The 24,497-nt window shown below is 44.7% G+C and overlaps 1 protein-coding gene across 8 annotated transcripts in view; it reads right to left on the bottom strand.

The window, feature by feature from the left end:
- Positions 1–16,997, bottom strand: part of CDK5RAP2 (CDK5 regulatory subunit associated protein 2) — a 188,181-nt gene extending 171,184 nt beyond the window's left edge. For 4 of the 8 annotated variants that reach the window (XM_063593922.1, XM_003833087.6, XM_008958605.7 and 1 more), the window contains exons 1-3: positions 16,532–16,799; positions 8,594–8,661; positions 4,950–5,017 (exon numbers count right to left, since the gene is read on the bottom strand). In XM_063593922.1, coding sequence (XP_063449992.1) covers positions 4,950–5,017; positions 8,594–8,661; positions 16,532–16,590 — 195 coding nt within the window. In that variant the 5' untranslated portion in view covers positions 16,591–16,799. Of the gene's footprint in view, positions 1–4,949; positions 5,018–8,593; positions 8,662–16,531 lie in introns of all 8 variants that reach the window. The other 4 variants (XR_004664314.2, XM_034928943.2, XM_055117700.1 and 1 more) reach the window with 2 other exon arrangements.
- Positions 16,998–24,497: the final 7,500 nt, after the last annotated feature.

The raw sequence follows: 24,497 nt of genomic DNA, 5'->3' as shown, positions 1-24,497 counted from the left end.
CAAGATTAGGGATTTTATTCCAAGGTCAAAGAAACATCACAGAAGGATGTACAGAAACTGAACACTGATGGGGCAGAACCCAGGGCAGTGGTTGTAGTCAATGGAATCTTTGGATTAGAGCAGACATCAGCATTCATTGAGTACCCTCTATGCACCAAGCATCATGCTAGGTGCTTTCCATACCTTACCTAATTAATAACTGAAGGAAAGATAGTAGTAGCCCCACTTTACACATGAGGTTTTAGAAGCAACCCATTTAAGGCCACAGATCAGTAAGTGGCAGGGCCAAGCCTGAAACCCAGTCCTCATTATTCTCAAATCCATGTCGTATCTACACACCATGGTGCTTCTGAAAGCTTCGGGGCCATACAAGTGGGGCAGGGGTGGAAGGTGAGGGAGCTATGATCTGGCAGTAAGTAACTCACAAATATATTATTGCAAATTTAAAGATGCAAACCTCCTAGTGAAACCACAAACAAAACACTCAAATTTGACCAACTGCCTCGGCTGAGGCCAAGAATTTTCAACAACAGGAATAAGGGCCTCAATGCAATAATGCCAACATCTCAGGGCAGGTGGGTATAAGATAAGAACAACAAAAGATAAGGAGACCAGGTGTGGACAGGATACAGGCAATTGTTTCAGCCACACCTGGCTAAGAGTTCTTTCAATTCCTTAGAAAGGAAGCTGCTAGACATAACAAATCCTATTCCATAGTATCTATTGTTTATTGCATGTAAGTTATGCTTAATATCTCCGACATCCAGAAATCTCATTTCTAGGAATCTACCCTTAAAAAAAAAAATCACTCAGCGAGGCGTGGTGGCTCACGCCTGTAGTTCCAGCACTTTGGGAGGCCAAGGCGGGCGGATCACAAGGTCAGGAGATCAAGACCATCCTGGCTAACATGGTGAGACCATCCTGGCTAATAAAGTGAAACCCCACCTGTACTAAAAATACAAAAAATTAGCCAGGCAGGGTGGCATACACCTGTAATCCCAGCTACTAGGGAGGCTGGAGCAGGAGAATCGCTTGAACCCAGGAGGCGGAGGCTGCAGTGAGCCGAGATCGTGCCACTCCACTCCAGCCTGGGCAACAGAGTGAGACTCTGTCTCAAAAAAAAAAAAAAAAAAAAATCACACAACTATGAAAAGATATATGCACAAGGAGATTCATCACAGCTTTGTTTATAAAAGTGAGAAATTAGAAACAACCTGAAATGTCCCACAGTAAGGTTATATAAATTATGGCTCAATCTATCCCTTTTATTAAGCCTTGATTTAATATTACACAGCCAGTAATAATGCCATCCACGAGTATTGAGAACGGAAAGTTATCCATGTCATTCCCTGTCAAAAGCCAAGATTAAACTCTTCCATATGTTCACAAAGATAGCTACTTGGACAGCATATGTTGTACCAGATTCTGGGTCTTCCCTACTCACCCAAAAAACATGTTTTTTAAAGGGAGAGAGAGATAGCAGTGTCCAGAACAAGTCACAACAGGTACAGGCCTTCACAAAATGCTGCCTCCGCGAGGCCTCCTCTGGTCTAGGGAGGGAAGACCAATAAGACAGGCTCCCATAGAAGAGCAACTGATTTACCGACTTCCTACCATAAGGCCTGCCATACAGGTGATTATACCCTCAGCTAATGAGGATATTAGACAATGGATTACCAGTTTAAAGACCAAAAAGAAGACATGTGGTTTTCACATGCCAGAGTGAGTACTCGCACAGAACAGTCAAATGAAATAGAAAGAAATTCCTTTGATAGAAGACCTGGGTTCAAAGCTGAATAAGTCCCTACCCCTGTCTGGGCTTCAGAGTCCCCACATGTCAAATGAAAGCACTGGAAGAGATGATTCTTAGAGCTCCTCCAGCTCTGAAATTAACTCCATTCTAAATATCCCTTCATTCCATGCCCTTAGCTCCACATTCCTCCCTTTGGGCCCACAACACCACAGCAGCCTTTTAACTCATCACCTTACCACCAGCCTTGCTCCCCTCCAAACTCTTCTCCTCATAGTCACCAGCCTGGTAAGCTTTTGAAAGCACAATTCTGGTCATTTCCCTCCCCAGATTAAAATCCATTGCTGGTTCCCTTTCATCTTCAGGACAAAAACCAAACAAAGCAGTGTAACATTCAAGAACCTGCAGGAGCTGGCCCCTGCCTGCTTCAATGGCCTCACTTCTCTCCACTCCCCTCACACAGCCTCCTTCCAGCCGGTAAGTTCAGGGAACTTACAGCTCTCTGAACACATCAAACCCTGTCATGCCTCTCTCTACATTTGCACATGTGAGTCCTTGTGCCTGGGATGCTCCCTAGCTCTCCCCACTTGACCAAACCGTACCTGTCCCTGATGACCCAACTCAGGCAACATCTCCTCCAGAGGCTTCTCTGAACCCCGAGTCATAGCCCCTCCTCTTTGGCCCCACAGCACCCTAGACTTACCTCTGTCCCTGCACTATTTTCCTATCCATCTTCCCAATCAGACTGTGAGCCTCTGGACAGGGGGACTTACCTGGTCTTAATCCACTGCAGATTCCCCCTGGCAGAGAGCCTGGCACAGTGGCAAATATTAAAAAATGTTTATTAAATGGATGAACTCTGAGGAAAACCAGAAGGTGACCTATGTGTTGCCAGCTCCCAACTAAATGCAACTCCTGATGGTTAGGTATCAATCATCTGAGACTGGAATAGGACGAATCATGAGTTTCCACTTTAAACCCAAAGTATCTCAGCCCCCTCCTTAATATGCATGCTCTTAAAATTAGCTTTAGGTGCCAAGAGCATTTCCTATAAGCATTCCACAGAAAGTTCAGACTACCACTACATACAGATCATGCATTTTGTAACTCAGGCCAAATGAAAAATTTCAGTGATTCATAAAGACCTGAAAGGGAGACATCAAGAACAGTGTGGCCATTTCAATTCCGGCTGCAGAATTTGCTCTTGAAAATGCTACAATAAAAAATATTAATGCCATAAAAACCTAACAGCAACCAAAGGACTATAGTCATAAAGAAAAAAACATAAATCCTAAAACATGTTGGCATAGAAGGCTCTCCCTCACCTTCAAGTAAAACAGGATTTAGGTCATCAAGAACACATCTGAACAAGGGGAACTTGAATCACATGGCGGAGTGGAAAAAAATAACAGTAATTATAACAATAACAGTAAGAAAAGGAAGAAGCAGTCATGGCAAACACATAGAATGTACTCTGTGCTTTGCAAATATTCACTCATTCAATCCTCCTAACAACCCTGTGACGTAGGTACTGTTATCATGCCCATTGTTAAAATGAGGGAAGTACAGAGAGGTTAAGTGACCGGCCACAGGGCACCCAGGAGAAGTGGACAAACAAGCAGCCTGGCTCCAGAAGCCAATGGGCCTTAAGCAGCACAGACTGCCTCTGAGAACAATTTTGCCACATCATATCCCTGGGCCTCAGTTTCTCCTATATATAATAAAGAGGGTTGTGTTCAATTCTAGGATTCCTCTCAGTTCAATAAGCAGATAAAAGATGTGAAACCAAAATTCTAATATTCTGTGAAATTTTCCAATTTAGAAATAAAATGTAAAACAGTGCCCTTCAAAAATGAAATAACTATCTTGCAGAACCGCTTTAATATTAAAGTAACATATACAAAGAGCTTAGCACTTAAAGTACCCAGCTCAGAGCAAGAGCTCAATAAACAGTAGCTGTTATTACTCTTATGCTAAAACAGGAACAACCATTTAATAGTACAGCATATTTTAATTATACACGATGTAGAATAATCAAATCTCATTCGTTTGACGCCCCAGACCCCACAGCATAGATCGAGTTGTACAGCTGAAATTATAACAACCCAAAGCTCGGAAATTACTTGTTTCCATTAGAGATCTGACAAGTCATTTCTTCAATTGGTCACTGGTGGTTTGCAGATAACTATTAGCAGTAATGAGTATTCTAAATTAAATCCAGAGACAGCACTGCTCTGTTCTGTAAAGACAACTGGGGAGAAAGAAACATAATTGTGCAATGTCCTTCTCTCTGTGTCCTCCATCTTCTCTCTGTTAAGTATCTCTTGTGTCTTGCATAGTATGGATTTCATTTGCTTACAAATGAAGAAGGGTCTAATTCTTCCCGTGATAAATGAGAGCACTGAACAGGTAACTTGTTAAAGAGAATTGGAATTGGGAAAATAAGCTTATTTTCCTGTTACTTGACAACAAACCCCCTCTGCTAATAAATGAAAGACACAATGCTGGAAGACATCAAGCATTGAAGCCAAATCTATCACCAAGTAATCCATTCTCAGAAAGAAAACTACACAGTACTAGGTACAGGCTACTCACATTTCATTCAACAGCAACAAAGATAAAGTCTACAAAATGCAAGGGCAGGCACAATGCAGTGGAAAGAATAATGGCTTTGGAATTAATAAAAACCTGGATTCAAATCCCAACTCTGACACTTACGTATTATATGACCATAAACAAGTCTCTCCTAGTCTTAAGATTCCTAACCTGTAAAACGGGAATGATACAAAATATCTCAAAGGTTGCAGTGAGCATCAAATAGGGGACCATAAATAACGTGCCTTATAGTAACAGTAAGGCCTTTGACAAATGTTAGCTCCCCTCAACTGTGCAACATGCGAACATCCTCATCTTTAGGACACCAGAAAGACACCAAACTTGAAAACCAAAGTTGAAAACCAAAAGTTTCACCCAAAGTTGAAAACTGCTGATCCCGTCAGAACCTATATTTGGCCCTTGTATAAAGGGCTGACTGCATGTGTACGTAAAAGTCTCACAGAAGATGTCCATGAGACATGGCACCCCCCTGCCTCTGGCATCACCGAACTTAGATCTCAAGAAACACAGCTTTCCTGGGTCTGGCTGGACAGTGGCAGCAGACACAATTTGTTGGGGACAGTTATTTGGTATTTCCACTTACATTTTCAAAGTCCTTCATGTTCCGTGCTCTGGTAGGAGACACTGTTTCTTCTGACACATTTGGGAGCACTGTAAAAAGGTAAAATAGAGGAAAACGTCACAGCATGTAAACGGCCCAGTGTTCCTATTGGGGAATAGAGCACAGAGAGGAAAACAACACGAACTGCTTCCACAGTACACGCGGCTGGTACTTGCTGTCTGTTGTGATTTACTGATTTTACTCCAGGGAAAGCTCTAAACCATTAATTTACAAATTACTTAAAGTAACCCCAAAGTAACAATGTGCACATCAGAGGATGAACCCAGCAAACGCATCAGGCATTTTGCAAAGCAGACTGTCCTGATATGTACTTCCTTATTTCATGAAATTACCTTACTGAACAGAGTGTCATCTTCTCATGTCAGTAATTACAACAAAGCACATCTAACTGACTTGACAGCAGGGGTTGGCAAACTTTTTCTTTAAACGCCAGACAATATTTTAGGCTTTGTGGGCCATACACAAAGCCTAAAATCTGTCACAACTACTCAAATCCTCTGTTGTCACACAAAAACAGCCACAAACAATCCATAAACAAAGTGGTTGTGTTCCAATAAAAGTTTATTTTCAAAAGCAAGCAGTGGACCGGAAACTGCTGACCTGTTTTAAAGACTATGGCAATACCCAAATCTCTCCGCAGCATCTTTAACTGAACAAACATGTATTACACACCTACTCGGTGCCAAGCCCCATCCTGCATGCTGAGGAAACAATGGTGAAGGAGACACTAATCCTGCATCCAAGAGGCTCCCTACAGAGTGAGCAGGATGGAGATCTAAACTAACTGTTACCAGGCTGAATAAAGCCCGTGGCACTTTGTAGGTGTTCAGTAAATGTGTGCTGAGTGAGTAAGTTCATTCTTTCAAAATATATGCACTGAGAATCCACTTTCTGCTAGGCCCCTTTCTAGATGTGGAAACATCAGGAAACAAATAAATGCAGCCGATAGTCTAGAGGGAGGAAACACAATAAACAAAAGGACAACTGCATGATATGTTAAAAGGTGATAAATGCTATGGAGAAAAATAAAGTAGATAAGGATAGGAAATAGGAGGCATGGGGTGAGGACTGCCATTTTAGGTAAGGTGGTTAAGGAAGGTCTCAATGAGAAGGTGACATCTGGGCAGACTTGAAGAGAAAGGACCAGTTACCTGGGGGAGAATTCTCCACGTTCAGGGAGAAGCCTGAGGTGGAAGCACGGTCCCCAGTGGGTCTGGGGAACAGTCAAGAGGCCAATAGGCTGGAGCTCAATAAACAAAGGGGGATCGCAGGACAGGAGGTGAGAGAGGTAAACAGGGACAGACTATACGGTTTTTAGGCTCTTCAAAGGACTCTGAGGAGCTGCTGGAAGGTTTGCAGCTAAGGAGTAAGATGATTCGACTTAGGTTTCTACAGGCTCCCTCTGGCTGCCTTTCTGAGAACAGACTGTAAGGGGCTTAGGAGAGAAACAGGGAAACCAGTTAGGAGAATATTGGGATAATCTAGGCCGCAGATCGTGGTGGGTTGGAGTAGGATGGAAGGAGTATAGGTGGGTGAGAACTAGTCTGATTCCGATACTTTAAAAGTAGCCAACAGGAATAAATGAAATGAGATGAGATGAAGTGAAATACACATTGTTGAGAGAGGAAAGTACACCTTAGTCAGCCTGGGGAGAGCCAAAAAGGGTGGTGAGCTTTGAGCTGAGTCTTAAAGAGGGAGCAAGGAGGCACCGGGCAGATGAGGAGCAAAAGGAAGGAGAGACAGCCCAGGCAAAAGCACAGAGGCGGGAGTGGGCATGGTGTTTGGAAACCACTTAGCAGAAAAGAGGCTAAGGAGTGGGCAGGGCAGACTGTGAAAGGCACGCTAGTTTGTTTTCCTGTTCCTCAAACGGGCCATGCCCTCACCTGTGTCTGGGATGCTCATCCCCTCCTTTTTCCTTACCTACATCTGACTTATTCAGGTCTCTGCTCCAATATCAATTTCTTGGGAAACTCTAGCCTGACCCACCTCCACACCAGAGGAAATCTCCCTTTAATCCCCTCTCACAGCACTTGATACATCTTTGCTCCTGACACTGACCATACAAATTCTCATAAGGGTTTGTCTGTCTTCTCAGCTTAACAGTAACCACATTTGAGGTTGAATTTTAGCACTGAGCCCAGAGTCTGGCATGAAGCAAATGTATACTATCGGCTAAATTAAGAAATAGGCTGGCCAGGCACGGTGGCTCATGCCTGTAATCCCAGCACTTTGGGAGGCTGCAGCAGGTGGATCACCTGAGGTCAGAAGTTCGAGACCAGCCTGGCCAACGTGGTGAACTCCGTCTCTACTAAAAATACAAAAATTAGCTGGGCGTGGTGGCGCATGCCTGTAATCCCAGCTACTCGGGAGGCTGAGGCAGAAGAATTGCTTGAACCCAGGAGGCGGAGGTTGCGGTGAGCCGAGATCGCACCACTGCACTCCAGCCTGGGCAACAGAGCGAGACTCCATCTCAAATCAGACTTCTTGGACTTTGCATTTAAAGTAAAAGTTGCCAATGAGTGCAGTGGCTCATGCCTGTAATCCCAGCACTTCGGGAAGCTGACGCAGGTGCATCGCTTGAGTCCAGGAATTCGAGACCAGCCTGGGCAACATGGCAAAACTGTCCTACAAAAAATACAAAAATTAGCCGGGTGTCGTGGCGCACGCCTGTAGTCCCAGATACTAGGGAGACTGAGATGGAGAATCGCTTGAGTCCAAAAGGTCAAGGCTGCAGTGTGCGTGATCGCACCTCTGCACTCCCAGCCTGGGTGACAGGGCAAGACCCTGTCTCAAAAAAATAAAAAGTAAAAATAAAGTAAAAGTTAATAGGTTCCTCAGGAAAACATGAAGGTGCCCTGTAAGTTAAGGGATTTTCCAGAAATAAACCCTGGGACTCTTTTCCTGTCTGCTCCAAAATCTCCCTCCTTTTGCACATATCTCAGCACTGTGGAGAAGAGAAAAAAAAAAACAAGTCAAAATATCTTAGAGATATTGTGCAAAAACTAGCACTACCCACAGAGACGCTTAAGCATTCACTTTTTTCAAAAATAAAAATTATGAAGAATGCTTAGCTAGACCCAAACTGCAGTCTCCTCATAATCCAGCTTAAACACAATATGCTACTTATTTACTCAGAGCCGTCTCCTGTGGTCTAACCAGCTATTTGTCTCCAAAGGGCAGGCCCGTGTAGGAATGCGGGGCCTCAGCCGGCAAGCAGGATCCAGCAGCCTGCCAGGAAGGCCTTGGCACGCTAGAGTCCAGATGGCAGCACTCCTGGGCCTCCAGCCACTGGCCTAGCCGCCAATTCAATGTCCAGCCTCCATGCAGTTGTTCAGTTCAGCAAACGCTCACTGAATCCCTATAGCTTTAGTAGCAACAAATGAAACTCATGAAGTATGGCCAAAAGGACAACAATTCCTCTAGTCCATTGTTTATGTAAGGAGGTGGAAAGCAAATCAATACATACAAAAAATACTGAGCACCTACTGTGTGCCAGTTCAGGGAAGCCTCTGGGCCCCAGAGATATGAAAGCTCAAGATGCTCACAGTCCAATGTCTACTTTCCTTGTTCTTTACTCAAGAGAATACCTGGTTTTGTGTACTTACCACCATTTCCCAACCCAGCATTGGGGTTGATGCCATCCAGGTCATCTGGTACACTGGGAACAAGGCCACTAGGAGAGAACACATGAGATAAGAGATGAGCTAATGTTTGAACAACAGAGACTGTTAAGACCGTCTGGACTGCACATGACAATCATCCCATGGCCAGGAGGGATGCACACAGCTGGGCTACTATGTGGCATGAAGCACAGAGGTTAAGAACTCAGGCTTTGGGGCTGAGTTCCAGCTCCAACACTTGATAGCTGAGTGACCTTCAGTAACATCATTCATTCAGTCATACATCGAATGTTCTGTGTGCCAAATATGTGCTAGTGGCAGAGGCACTGTGACAAGTACAAGATACTCATGTTTCTGAGTCTCACCCTCTTAATCTGGTACATGAGGATACCATGCCCTCCCTGTAAAAATTAAATTCGTTCATGTATATAAACACAAAGCACATAGTAAGTATTCAGTAAACGGCAACTATTGTTGTTGTTACTATTATCATTATGACTACTAATATGCCTATCACCACCTCTGGGAATCAGACACCAATTCAGATGTTTTAAGAATGTCAAACAATGCAAAATTCACTGATCCAAGAAGTTGTCTTGGTTGAATTACATAAATAAATTCAGTGAGGATCTGGAGACACTGACAGAAAACTAACCCATAATAGGAGGTGTGGTGTGACACAAAAGACACTACCCTGATCTATTCTAAGCTCTGCCATGTATCTCTCTGAGCCTCACTTTCTTTAGCTGTAAAATGAGAACAGCAGCTACCTCACAGAGTAACTGGCAATTAAACAAGATACTGCAAGGTACCAGTATATTGTGGGTACTCCACAAATGGGAGCAAAATATCATGTCGCCTTGAAACCTACAGTGCTTTACAATTTATAAAAGATTTACCATCATTAGAATTGCCTAATTCCCTGAGGGTGCACACATTTTTCAAAGGAAGGCCCCAAGGCCCAGACAATTTTACTGTCCTAGCCAGGGTCACATGGCGGTTCTGTGGAGAGCCAGGTCCAGAAGCCAGGTCTTTTATGTCCAGCCCCCACGAATACTTCCCTATCCCACACTGTAAAGTAGGAGTTGATGGAAACTCAGCTTGACTTCTTGGCAATTTGCACTTTCCATGCCTCTAAATCCAAATTCATTGTGCTCCTAGGATAATTTTGCCTGACCACCAAACTTTGGAGTTGGAATGTACCTTCAAGATCAAAAACAGGCAAAAAATTGGAAATATCATAAAATTCCAACATCAAGAAAATGATCACAAAAAAATGTGTCCGGGCTGGGTGCAGTGACTCATGCCCATAATCCCAGTATTTTGGGAGGCCAAGGCTGGTGCATCACTTGAGATCAGGAGTTCGAGACCAGCCTGGCCAACATGGTAAAACCCCATCTCTAATAAAAATACAAAAATTAGCCGGGCATTGTGGCAGGTGCCTGTAGTCCTAGCTACTTGAGAGGCTGAGGCAGGAGAATCACTTGAACCCAGGAGGCAGGGGTTGAAGTGAGCTGAGATCACGCCACTGCACTCAAGCCTGGGTGATAGAGTGAGACTCCATCTCAAAAAAAAAATTTTTTTTTAAATGTGTCCCCTGTAAAGGTAAATGAAAAAACATAAACAGAATATGTCCTCAATTATGAAAACAAATATATACAGTACATAAATACTGAAGTCACCTCAAGTCCGTTTTGTAAATAGGTGGGCTACAGATATATAACAAGACAAAGGAAATATACTGAAATATTAAAAATCATCATTAGTAGGGAAATGAGAGGTTTTCTTCCTTTTTAATGTTATATAATTCTCAATTTCCCCCAATAAACATCACTAAAAGGACAAAGTCAATTTTCTAAACTGAATTTTAAAAACTAAAATCAAGTTCAACCATCACCTTTTGCAGATGGTGGTCCAGAAGCCCAAGGTCACATACACCAGGTTATTGGCCAAGCTCAGCCTAAGGTCTGGTCCTGCATTCTCAATCTGGGGTTCTCTCCACCAGAGCCATTACATTAACTCCCACTGGCTAAAACTGCCCATGAATAACTCAAGCCAAGATCAATCACAGCTGAAAAGTACCTAGCAAACAAAGCCAAAGATTCTGGTCTTAGACAAGCTTCCTACAGGCAAACACTGAAGTTTGAAAAATGACATCTGACATCCCAACTCTTAGACAAAACCACTATGTAATGCAGAAATTTTTGCTTGGATCCTGCCAAATTTCCACTCGGGCTTTACCTACCCACTTTTAAAATGCTATGAATCTGTCATCTGCACCCTCCAGTCAGTTCCAACTACACCTACAGCCGCAAGCAGCTCCCTCTTTCCATTCTAATCATTCACTTGTATTCTTATAATTAAGGCTGGGGCCTCAGGGAGACTCACGAGAAATAACAATGTAAGCAAAACAAAAGGGCTCAGATATGATCTTATTCCACAGATGAGAAGACTGAAACCCAGAAATGGGTTAGGAACTTATTTACTCAAAATCACAAAAGGTTAGTGGCAAAGCCAAGCCCAAAATCCAGGATCCCAGTGTCTTTTCCACTTGCTAGCCTGTGTGTGGACTGCCCAAAGCTCCTATATAAATGTGACACATGGTGGAGTACCAGTTTCCTCACTTGCAAAATAAAGCACAATCTAAGAAACCTGCCCTTGTATGGGGCACCCATGCTGCACAAGCACCACACTCAGCACAGGACAGGCAGCCTTCCCTTTCATCCTCACCCCAGGATTAAAGTCCATTTTCTAAACTGAATGTTTGAAACTAAAATCAGGTTTAATCCTCACTATAGTCTTCCTGCGGCTGGTGGTACTTTTTAATGTTGCCTTTTTTTTTTTTTTTTTTTTTTTTTAATGAGGAAACAAAGACCCAAAAGTTAATAGGCTGGAAACTCCAAGCCAGCCTGACTTTAACCCCCTGCTGTGAACCTACACCACCCTGGTACCCCTGACGCCTTCCCGGAGGTTGGGGGTGGCAGGGGTGTGGTGGTGGTTAAGGGCCGAATGGACTGAGGCATAAAATTTCCATCACTCAGCACAGGGCACAGCCATCATAACGACTGTTTTGTTTTGTTTTGGTTTTTTGGAGACTCTCACTCTATCGCCCAGGCTGGAGTGCAGTGGCGTGATCTCAGCTCATTGCAACCTCCACCTTCCGTATTCAAGCGATTCTCGTGCCTCAGCCTCCCAAGTAGCTAGGATTACAGGCATGCACCACCATGCCCGGCTAATTTTTTGTACTTTTAGTAGAGATGGAGATTCACCACGTTGGCCAGGCTGGTCTTGAACTCCTGAGCTCAGGTGACCTGACCGCCTCAGCCTCCCAAAGTGCTAGGATTACAGGCGTGAGCCACCGCGCCCAGCTGTAGCAACTGTTTGCGGATAATTTTTGAGTGATTGAATGGACCTTCACCTGAGCTCCACCACCTCATCCTCCTATCTTGCTCTATTGCTACCGAAAAGGACTGACCTCTTTCTATGCCTACATATGCCAGCAACAATTGTCCACTCAAACCATAAGACCCAAGGGGTCTTATGTCTCCTTGACAAATTGTTTCATGAGAGTCATGGATGAGACCAGACATCACATTCTGACAACGATTACACAAACAAACTCACTTTTGTCTTTTAACAACCCCTTTTTCATTCTATTTTATTCTTAGAGAAAAATACATAAATTTAAAAAAATACAGATAAGCCTAAAGTTCTCCTTGGCTCCTCCTCGCTCCCATCTAGTACCCGCCTAAGAGGTAATCACTGTTTTCAAAAAGACCTATAACTTCCAGATCTTTTTATGTGTTTTTACACAGATAGTTTCAATTTTGCTGCTTAAAAACACATGCAATCAAACAGTATACATCATGCTACAACATCCTTCTTCTACTTAATATGCCCTCAAGATGTTTTCATGACAGTACAAATAGATATGCCTCAAAGTTTTCAACTCCTACAAAGCTTTCTACAGCAGTGTTCTTCAAACTTTACTGACCATGAGCCACAGAAGAAATATTATTACCCTTCATCCTTGAAATGTTTTCTATTCTGTTCTATTTTTCTAAATCCTGGTTGCAACCTACTAAATTGAATTTCATGAGCTACCAACGGGCCACAGTCTGAAAGATACTTTTGAAAGGATGTGTATTTACCCAATCCCCTACTGGTGATAATTCAATTTGTTTCCAAGTTTTTCTTTTACATGCAATGTCATATGAATGTCCTTAGAAGGTCCCATATGCACAAGTATGAGGATTTCTCTAGAATAGATGACAAGAAGTGGAATTGCTGGGTCAAAATATATTCACGTTTTTTAAATGGACGATGGATTTGAATACACATTTCTTCAAAGAAAGTGTACAAATGGCTAAAAGGCACATGGAAAGATGCTCAACACATCAGTAGCCATTAACATGTAATCAATACCACAATGAGGGCCAGGCGGGGTGGCTCACTCCTGTAATCCCAGCACTTTGGGAGGCCAAGGCGGACAGATCACCTGAGGTCAAGAGTTCGACACCAGCCTGGCCAACATGGTGAAACCCCGTCTCTACTAAAAATATAAAAATTAGCCAAGCATGGTGGCACGTGCCTGTAGTCCCAGCTACTTGGGAGGCTGAGGCACCAGAACCGCTTGAACCCACGAGGCAGAGGTCGCGGTGAGCCGAAATTGCGCCACTGCACTCCAGCCTGGGCAAGGGAGTGAGACTCTGTCTCAACAACAACAAAAAAAGACCACAATGAGATACCTACCATGTCACACCCAAAGGATGGCTATAATCAAAAGGACAATAAAAATATCAGTGAAGGGCAGGCACAGTGGCTTGTGTCTGTAATCCCAGCTCTTAGCAAAGCAGAGGCAGGAGGATCACTTGAGCCCAGGAATTTAAGACCAGCATGGGTAACAGAGCAAGACTGTCTCTAAAAAAAATTAAAAACAAAAGCCTTAAAAAGGAAAGAAATTCTGACACATACTACAACACGCATGAACCTTGAGGACATAATGCTAAGTTAAATAAACCAGTCACAGAAGGACAAATAGTGTATGATTCTACTTATATGCGACACTTAGAGTAGTCAAAATCATAGAGACAGGCTGGGCGCAATGGCACATAACTATAATCCCAGCACTCTGGGAGGCCGAGGCAGGCACAACACTTGAGGCCAGGAGTTCAAGACCAGCCTGGTCAACCTGGTGAAACCCCGTCTCTACCAAAAATACAAAAATTAGCCAGGCGTAGTGGGGCATGCCTGTAGTCCCGGCCACTAAGTGGCTGAACCACGAGAATTGCTTTAACTCTGGAGGCGGAGGTTGCAGTGAGCCAAGATCACTCCACTGCACTCCAGCCTGGGCAACAAAGCGAGACCCTGTCTCAAAAAAAAAAAAAAAAATCATAGAGACAGAAAGTAGAATGGTGATTGTCAGAGGCTGGGAGAAGAGGGGAATAGGGAGTTACTGTTTTAACAGGGACACAGTTTCTGTTTTGCAAGATGGAGAGTTACGAAGATAGATAGTGGTGACCGTTGAGCAATAATACAAATATATTTAATACAACTGAACCATGCTTTAAAATGGTTAAGATGGAATGTATGCAGTATCTACGTCCTGCAAAGGCAGGGAGATGAGGGAAAGGAGAATATTTGCTGATCTGTTGAGTAGTTACTCTGGGTCAGACACTGAGCTAAACTTTTTAAGATTCATTTTAATCCTTATGCCAACCCTAGGCTTTATACCAACCCCTTTTACAGATGATAAACACCGAGGCTCACAGATGATGAGTGACTTGCCCCAGATCAAGTGGTTGTTAAGTAGCAGAACTGGGATTAAAACCCAGCTAGGCCTGGGACCCCAAAACCCAAGTGTCTGGCCAAAAAGCACCGAAATAAGAATGGCTATCTGAGAGAATAATAATGGAAGTTATGATAACAGCAATAAGCAGCATTAAAAGTATAAAGCAGCAGACTGTGAAGAGCAGATTTATATTTAAAAAATAGTTCTCACGCCGGGCGCGGTGGCTCACGCCTGTAATCCCAGAACTTTGGGAGGCCAAGGAGAGCAGATCACGAGATCAGGAGATGGAGACCATCCTGGCCAACATGGTGAAATCCCGTCTCTACTAAAAATACAAAAATTAGCCACACACGGTGGTGCACTCCTGTAATCCCAGCTACTCCGGAGGCTCAAGCAGGAGAATTGCTTGAATCCGGGAGGCGGAGGTTGAAGTGAGCCGAGATCGCGCCACTGCACTCCAGCCTGGTGACAAAGCAAGACTCCGTCTCAAAAAAATAAATAAATAAAAAATAGTTTTCAAACTGTAGTATAAAAAACTATTGGAGGTGCAAAGGACAATACAGGAGAGAAGCCATACTCCCAATATATTGGGGCAGTGGATGTAAAATAGATAGAAAAGGGCATGATGAAATATCACAGGACCCAATTAGACAGGAACTGCAAAGCATCTTAGTCTGTGCCTCATACATGAAGGTTCTCAATAAACAGAAAAACCATTTGTCCAGGTTTACCCAAGATAGGCCCTGTTTATGTCTGCTGCCCAGGCATAAACATTAATTATTTTCACTTTCCTTTTTTTTTTTTTAAAGATAGAGTCTCACTTTGTCACCCAGGCTACAGTGCAGTGGCATGAACACAGCTCACTGCAGCGTCAACCTTCCAGGTTCATGCAATCCTCCTGCCTCAGCCTCCCGAGCGGCTGGGACTACAAGTGCATGCCACCACGCCTGGCTAATTTTTGTATTTTTTGCAGAGATAGGATTTCACCATGTTGCCCAGGCTGATCTCACACTCCTGAGCTCAAGAAATCGGCCCACCTCGGCCTCCCCAAGGGCTAGGATTACACAGGTGAGCCACCGCACCTGGCTCTTTTCACTCTTAAGTGTTCCAGTTAGCACAATAAATACCATGGTCACCCTTTCAATTAGGATCTGTTGACTAAAAGCAGCAGCTTGTCCATAGTAGAGCTGGATAAACAGTGCAGGTTCTCAGTCAGGGCTCTCCTCCTCTTCCCTCTACTGACTCTCCAACCAGGAGTCCAGGACAACCACAGGGGCCAGCCGTGGAGCAGAGTAGCGCTCTGTTAGGCCTTCCTACCAGACCCCAGCTCCACCAGCAATGGGGAACTCCCACAGTCTCTTGGGGCAGGTCCATGAGAGGCCACTCTTGGCCATTATTCCCTGATTCATATCACCTTTGATGACAGTAGTAATAATGACACTAATGGCAACACAAGATCATTTTTTAAGCACTGATTATGTGGCAGGCACTACACCTGCCAAGCAAATGGCTCGACAGGCATCACCTCTTTTAATCCTCACCCCAACTCTGTTGGGTGGATATTACTAGCCCATTTTACGGATGGGAAAGCCGGTGAAGTCACTTTACCAAGGTCACACAGCTAGTCAGTTTACAGGGCTGGATTTTAATCCAGTTTTGTCCAAGGTTCTTAATCATTGCACTCCATTGCCTCCTGGGTGGCCACTATGTGACCCAAAAAGCAAAGTCTGGGCATACCGGCTACACTCTCTCCATAATGAAAACAAACCCTCAAACCAGAATGAACCATCAGGTGCCCTCAAGGTCCCTGTTCTCCACCAATCCCCACTAACGGGATACTCCAAGTGGCCCCACCCTCGTCCTACTCTTTCAGAAAACTCCTTACCTGTTCTTCACACGCTCTACAAAGTACGTGGCGCAATGCTACTGGCAATTGTGGTGCAGGTCGCGGCTCCCAGCCCTCCAGAGTGTCAGCTGGTGGGCCCCCCAGAGACCCTCTCCGAAGGAACCCACCCCACACACTGCCCCTGGCCAGACACCCTCAAGAGCAAACCCCAAGGCCGCGTTAGAGCGAAATCCCACCAGCTGGAACCCCGGCCCGGTTACCACGACCACCAATGCCCCGGCCGCACCTGCAGCCGCTGAGCGTCCCAGGGACGGTGACGTCCTCTTCCAACACCGAGTCCATCATGGATACAGAGGTGGCGACGGCGTTGGTGTCTGTGGCGGCGGCGCCACTAGTACCCCCCGCGGTAGCGACCCGCCGGGCTCCCCGGGTCTCCGCCCCCTCCACCCCAGCTCTTGTTCAGACTCTGGCGGCGCCGCTGGAATTCAAACCACAGACGCCGCCATCTTTCCCGGCGCTTCTTCCTACGGAAACGAGGCGGGGTCACTGAGGCGCACGCAGTGAAGCCGACCAGCTGGCGCCAGAGGACGGGCAGGGAAGCGGGGAATAGGTGCCATCTTAACTAAGGGCATAGCATCCGTGCTTAAGCAAGCAAAAATAAGAGACAAAAAAGGCCGGCTGCCATTTTTTGTGAGGGCACTGAGGGAGAGGCGAGGGCGGGTGCCATCTTTGTTGAGGGCCAAAGCGGGCCCTAGTCCGTTAATTTACGCGGGAGATGGAAATGAATACAGCCCCTCAGGAATCCTCAAAGTTCCTAACCTCGTGTTTGCTTTTCAGGAATAATGACCCCAAAACTTTGAGATTTGACCTTAAGTTGAAACTCAGATAACTGAGTGCTGCCTTGCTTTGGAAAAATCCTACGTGCGGAATCTCAAGGCAAACAGTAATTTGCAGACTTAGTTTGAAGCAAATAACTCATTCCCATGAGCCAGTGGTCAACAGCACTCCCACTCCAGTCTCTCACCTATTGGTCTTTTATTACCATTAGGACTCAAAGGCACCTGTGGTCAGAAAACTGAGGGCCAGCAAGAGGAAAGGACTTTCCCAAAGTAATTAAGTATTGACAATGTCTTTCAACTGGAGCTGGGGTCCGCAGCTCCTGCCAACTAGATGAGGGCTCTCTGCACAACCCTGGCTGCCGTTCTTTTTTTTTTTTGAAATGGTGCCTCTGTCGCCAGGCTGGAGTGCAGTGGCGCGATCTCAGCTCACTGCAACCTTCACCTCCTGGGTTTAAGCGATTCTTCTGCCTCGGCCTTGCGCCACCACACCTGGGTAATTTTTGTATCTTTAGTAGAGACCGGGTTTCACCATGTTGGCCAGGATGGTCTCAATCTCTTGACCTCGTGATCTGCCCACCCCGGCCTTCCAAAGTGCTGGGATTACAGGCGTGAGCTACAGCACCGGCCCCTTGGCTGCCTTTCTTAAAGCACATAGCAATCACCAAACACTTAGATAATCTTGGCAGAGCTTAAGCAATGAAATTAACCTTCCCCTCCTCAACTCAGTGTTGCTCCTTCCTCTGCAGGCCCTTGTGAAAGCGCCCGATGAAAATAACTTGAAATGGTTGGTGAGTGGATAGATAGTGACTTTCCCAGTAATCTTGAACAATTCCCCTTTCACCCTCAGTTTCCTCATTCTTTTTTTTTTTTTTTTTTTTTTAAATAGAGACAGGGTCTCACTATGTTGCCCAGGCTGGTCTTGAACTCCCGGCCTCAAGCAATCCTCCCACCTTGGCCTCCCAAAGTGCTGGGGTTATAGGCCTGAGCCACTGCACCAGGCCCTCATTCTTCAGTTAAGTAATTAACCAATTATTGATACTTTTCAAAAGAAGCCTTCCCTAGTCATTTAATCTAAATCAAGCCACTTCTTGTATTCTTAGCAATGCAAATTATTCCTTTGTGGCACTTACCATATTTTGCAATTTGTGTGTGTGTGTGTGTGTGTGTGTGTAAAATCATTTTTTAAATGTCTTTCCTTGCACTAGACTGGAAGCTGCATGGGGCAGGGACTATATTCTGAATTGTTCACTGCTATATCCTCAACACCTAGCACTATGTCTGCCACTCAGCAGCTATTTGAAAATGTATGTTAAATGAATGAATGAATGATTCAATCAATCAGTCTGGAAATAAGGCCAATACCTATCCTGCAAGGTTTTTGTGAGAATAATCAGAGATACTTTTAGGAGCTCGGTCAATAGTAATTCTGTGTATCCCAGATTCATATTCATTCTCTCTCTTTCTCTCTCTCTCTGTCTCTCTCTCAGCTTTAGTTAGGCTTCCAAAGCCCACGATTATTTGCCTGTCCCCCTTCTTTCCCTAGATCTTCAACCACACCCAGAATTAGCAATGATAAAAGCATGAAAAAGAGGGAGAGCTTAGCACACCTGGTGCACTGCCTCAGGAACGGGGCAGTCCTTGAAGCCCAGGAACCAATGCTCCTTGCCAGTAAGTTCAACCCATGAGATAGGTGTGTCCAAAAGCAGGGAAGTTGGGGTGTCAGGATTCCCACCCTGGCTCTGCCACCAACTCTGTGATCTTTGGCAGATCACTTTTTTTTTTTTTTGAGATGGAGTTTTGCTCTTGTTGCCCAGGCTGGAGTGCAATGGCACAATCTCGGTTCACCACAACCTCTGCCTCCCGGGTTCAAGCGATTCTCCTGCCTCAGCCTCCCAAGTGGCTGGAATTATAGGCATGCACCGCCACGTCCGGCTAGTTTTGTAGTTTTAGTAGAGGCAGGGTTTGTCCATCTTGGTCAGGTTGGTCTCGAACTCCTGACCTCAGGTGATCCACCCACTTCGGCCTGAGCCACCCCGCCCGGCCTGGCCAATCACTTCTCTGTGGACCTCAGCTTCTACATCTGTTAAATGAGAGGGCTGAACCTCTCAGGGTCTCTCAGGATGTTACAGCTCTGGAGATGATTTCTACATTTCTTTTTTTTTTTTTTTTAAGATGGAGTCTTGCTCTGTTGCCCAGGCTGGAATACAGTGATGCGATCTCAGCTCACTGCAACCTCCTGGATTCAAGCGATTCTCCCACCTCAGCCTCCCAAGTAGCTGGGATTACAGGCACCTGCCACCACGCCCAGCTAATTTTCGTATTTTTAGTAGAGATGGGGTTTCACCATGTTGGCCAGGCTGGCCTCGAACTCCTGACCTCAGGTGATCCACGCACCTCGGCCTCCCAAAGTGCTGGGATTACAGGTGTGAGCCACTGTGCCCGGCTTCTGTGTTTATTTCAAAGCTACTAACATACAACCAACTCTCTCCTGGGGAGGGAGGCTAACACTTCCCACATGAAGGAACTAACTTTGCATCTCCAGCCAATGAAAACTCTTGAGAATATAAACAAGGAAGAGAACTTATACATTTTGAGCATGTCTTATAGGTCACTTGTTCCAGGCATATTACATGCACCACCTCATTTAACCCTCCCAACAACCTTCTGCAGGAGGCGCTACTATCTGACTTACAATTGAGAAGACTGAGGCTGCAAAAGGTAAAAACTACTTACTGAAGGTCCTACAGCTGGTTAGTGCCAGAGCTGGAATTGAGACCAGGTCCCTTTGAATTCCAACACCTTGATTGTTTCAGGCAGCCTGTCATCCCCATTTGGGTTTCTCTTTTGCTTTAGAATTTAGTATTAAGAGGCAAGGTCTACATCCAGATGACAGTATTTAAGGGTTGTGTTCACCAGACTCTACTCCTTGGGAAACTGCTTCAAAGTGGCTAAGAGGTGAATCTTAGTGTGGGCAGTTTACAGAACTGGAGGTCTGGACACCTGGATTCTGACTCTGGAAACTCCTCCCATTTATCCTGTGACCTGGGGTTCCTTCCCCTTGCTACACCTCGATTTTCACATGTGTAAAATGGGGAGGACAATGCTGAGTTCACATGGTTGCCTCATCTAATTGAATACCTTGGACATTATTGAAGACGAAAGAACCTGTGAGGAGTTGGGTTGTTTTTTTAATTTATTTAATTTTTTTTTTTTGGACACAGGGTCTTGCTTTGTCAACCAGGCTGGAGTACAATAAGAGTGATCATAGCTCACTGCAGCCTCCACCTTCCAGGCTCAGGTGATCCTCCCACCTCAGCCTCCCAAGTAGCTGGGACCACAGGCAGGTGCCACCATGCCGGACTAATTTGTTTATTTTTAGTAGAGACGGGGTCTTGGTATGTTGCCCAGGCTGGTCTCAAACTCTTGGGCTCAAATGATCCCCCCACCTCAGCGTCAGAAAGTACTGGGGTTATAGACATGAGCCATCGCGCCCAGCCTAGGATCTCTCATTATGATTAGTCCATTGCCTTGTTCAGCATGACCCTGTCCCTGGGTTGCATGCTAAACCCTTTAGTGAACCTAGAAACTGAAAATAGAATCAATTGCACAAAGGAAAGGCTATTTGGAAGTTGGTTTTCCTGCTACTGTAGTGGTTTCATGTTCAGAGACAGAGGCCTTTGTCCTGTCTCTGTCTCACCATGATCTTTCTGCCAAACCTAGAGGTGACGTCACTACCACCAGCTGTTTGGGCTATCTGGGGCTATCTCCTTGACAACAGCCACCCAACCACAAAGCTGGCATTATTATTTCCTCAGACAAGGTCATATCAAATGGCTGGGAGGAAGTAGCTTGCAGTCAGATGTTTTTCATTTGGGTAGAACCCTCCTGAAGCTTTAACAGATCAAGACACTTGAACTGCCATTACTAACAGCAAGAATAACTTTTTATAGGATCAATATATACGCAATGCTGCTACTTTGCACTCTTCCGTTTTATCCTCATGATGCTGTGAAGTGAATTGGGGTGATCGCCCTACTCTACAGAAGAAGAAACTAAAGGCTCAGAGAGAGGAAGAGATTTCCCAAAGGTCACACTTTTTTTTCTTTCCTTCTTTCTTAGCTTTTTATTTAGAAATAATTTCAAACTTAGAAAAAAGTTGCAAAAATGGTACAAAGAATTTCTAAAATATTAACATCTTCCACAACCATAGCAGAATTGTCAAAAATAAGAAATTAAATTGATACAATACTACTTATTACAGATCTTATTTAAATTTAATCTTTTCCCATTAATTCCCTTTTGCTGGTCCAGGATCCAATCCAATATTCCACACTGCATTTACTTGTTACATCTCCTTACTCTCCTCCAGTCTCTGACAGTTCTGTCTTTCATGGCAATGACACGCTTTGTTTTTGTTTTTGTTTTTGTTTTTGAGACACAGTCTCACTCTGTCACCCAGGCTGGGGTCCAGTGGCACGATCTCAGCTCACTGCAACCTCCGCCTGCCGGGTTCAAGCAATTCTCCTGCCTCAGCCTCCCAAGTAGCTGGGACTACAGGCGCACACAACCATACCCAGCTAATTTTTGTAATTTTAGTAGAGACAGGGTTTCACCATGTTGGCCAGAATGGTCTCAATCTCTTGACCTCGTGATCTGCCCACCTCGGCCTCCCAAAGTGCTGGGATTACAGGCATGAGCCACTGCGCCTGGCCCAAGCTGCCCTTCTAAACCATGGCCGTGCTGAGATTCAAACCCATGCCTGTCTGGTCCCACAGTTGGCAGTATTTCTGGCAGACACATCTGCCCCCTTGCTCCCAAGACCTCTTACCAACCAACCCTCAACACCAGCAGTCCTTATTAGGACCAGTTCTCAATTAGTACCCACTGCCTTCTCTGAAGAGCAGGGTGATCAAGCCAGTGATGCCTTCTGGGCCCAACATGTAGCCCAAGGCTGTGCACATAGTAGATGCTCAATGCCAGTTTGTCAAATTAACTCCAAGTCCTGACTTTTTCTCAAGATGGAAAGTGGAATGAGAAATACCAAATATCAAAGGAATAGAATATAGATTATTGGACTAGGGATGGTAACACACATCAACATAATATAAGGTTAATACCAATCTCCCAGTTCAACTTTCTGGGCCTATTTTCTTATCTGTATGCTGAGTGCATTACACTACAACATTGAGGCCCCTTCAGCTGTGATGTTCCATGAATAACTAAAATTAGCTACCATATATTAAGCTCTTTCTATGTGCCAGGTACTGTGTTATATACTTTGCATTCAATCCTCACAATAACCTTATGAAACAAGAACTGATTATGCTCCAACTTTATGGTTGACAAAACTGAAGTACAAAGAGAAGAAAGAGTTGCCTGGCCATTGAAGGGGATCAAAATATGCCATCCCAACATATGCCCCTTTTGCATAAGGATTATTTTGAGCTGAAGACAATTGAGAATCAACAGATGCAGAAAGAATTTTCTGCCTTCTCCTTTTCTACCCTGAAGCAGGACATAAATTCCCCTTTGTGAACATGTGCCTCCTCCCTGTCTACCATTAGTTTCCCCCATATATTCCCTAATCACTTCCCCATGATTTATCAGCCTTGAAGCTCAACACTCCCTTCTTTTGTTATAATGGGATAAAAGCCCTTGAGCCTAACCACTTATTTGAGTTTCACTTCTTTTCTATGAACTTTTGTGCACATAACTATTAATAAAAATGAATATGCCTTTTCTCCTGTTAATCTGTCTTTTGTCCATTTAATTCACAGAACCCTCAGGTACTGAACCAGACAGGTTAAAGGAAAGTTTTGCCCCGACACCATCCAAGTAGCTCAGTTGTGGAGACAGGATTTGAACCCAGAATTCATCCAAAAGCCCATGTTCTTAACCACTAGGCCATAGTGCCTTTCACTGAATACCTGTCCTCAAGAAGCTGGTGAAAATGCACATACATAATTATGAAACAAAGCAAAACATTTTAAATACTTTGTTGGTATAAGAAAGATAACAGGGCTGGGCACGGTGGCTCACACCTGTAATCCCAGCACTTTGGGAGGCCAAGGCAGGTGGATCACAAGGTCAGGAGATCGAGACCATCCTGGCCAACGTGGAGAAACCCCGTCTCTACTAAAATACAAAAAAAATTAGCCGGGTGTGGTGACACGCGCCTGTAGTCCCAGCTACTCAGGAGGCTGAGGTAGGGGAATCACTTGAACCTGGGAGGTGGAGGTTGCAGTGAGCAGAGATCATGCCACTGCACTCCAGCCTGGTGACAGAGCAGGACTCCATCTCAAAAAAAAAAAAAAAAGAAAAAGAACAGTGAGATTCTAGGATCACAGAAGGGATTGGAGTCATTCTGATTGAGCAGTTGGGGAAGGCTGTTTTACAAGTAAGACCTATGCCCTGCAAAAGCAGGATAAAAACCTGTACATACTGTTATGTGCACTAGCTCCTCATGTCTGAAGGCCAACAGAGATCAAATAAAATCCCTACTTGATGCAACTATTTAAAAAGCCCATGTCACATTCTTCATCCCTTGATTCTACCTCACAACGGCTGTAGGACAAGTTTGTTATCATTCTTCCACTGATAAGGAAATTGAGGCTCAGAGACATGAACCGATTTTCCCAAAGTCACACAGCAAGCTAGTGACAGAGAGGAGCTTGGACCTCCATTTCCTGATTCACAAAAGGTGGTTCCTGAGCTTTTTGAAACTTGCAGGAGCCAGAGATATGTCCCACGCCAAGATCTCCTACCTAAATTGATCATCCTCAGTACGATGGCCACATCCCCACCCACTTAAATCCAGGGTCTGGCTAACAGAGATCTAAAAGCTGCTGGAAAAATTATCCTAGGATGCCAGAGAGTGCTTTCAAGCACCCTCTCCAGCTGCACATTGAATATGTAAAGCAGCAATAGCTCTAAGCAGAGAAGGGTAATTGAATTAATCAACTGTCTGGACATTTTGCAGATTAAAAGAAGTACTTAATGTCTTGTGACTTGCAGGAGGGGATGGTAAACTTTGCATCTCCCTTAAATGCAGTGAATTCACATTGAGAGCACAGAGCAGGATCTAGAGAAGGATGAACACAACACTTGTGGCAGTTGCAGTGCCTCCCTCCTTAAAGGGATAAATGACAGTCCCCTTTTCCTTGCATGTGTCCTCCTGTGTGTGTGACATGCCACCAAGTACACTGCACAGGCTGTGCCCTACACAAGCACATCCACCCAAAGGAGGAGTGGAGGCTGAAATTGAGTCCGTGCTGTGCTGGACAAGCTGTGAGTTTATCCCAAAGCAGGGATGCCTTTTTTCTAATTCACACAAAAGAACTATACATGCCAGTGACTCTTAGAGTCTAAAATATGCTTCCTTCCCCTTCTCTGTGAGTCCTAGGGTCCTCTGAA

Source organism: Pan paniscus, chromosome 11 (assembly GCF_029289425.2).
Source record: "Pan paniscus chromosome 11, NHGRI_mPanPan1-v2.0_pri, whole genome shotgun sequence".
Lineage (NCBI taxonomy): Eukaryota > Metazoa > Chordata > Mammalia > Primates > Hominidae > Pan > Pan paniscus.
The sequence above is the reverse complement of the archived record's forward strand: the minus strand, read 5'-3'. Positions and strand labels throughout refer to the sequence as shown.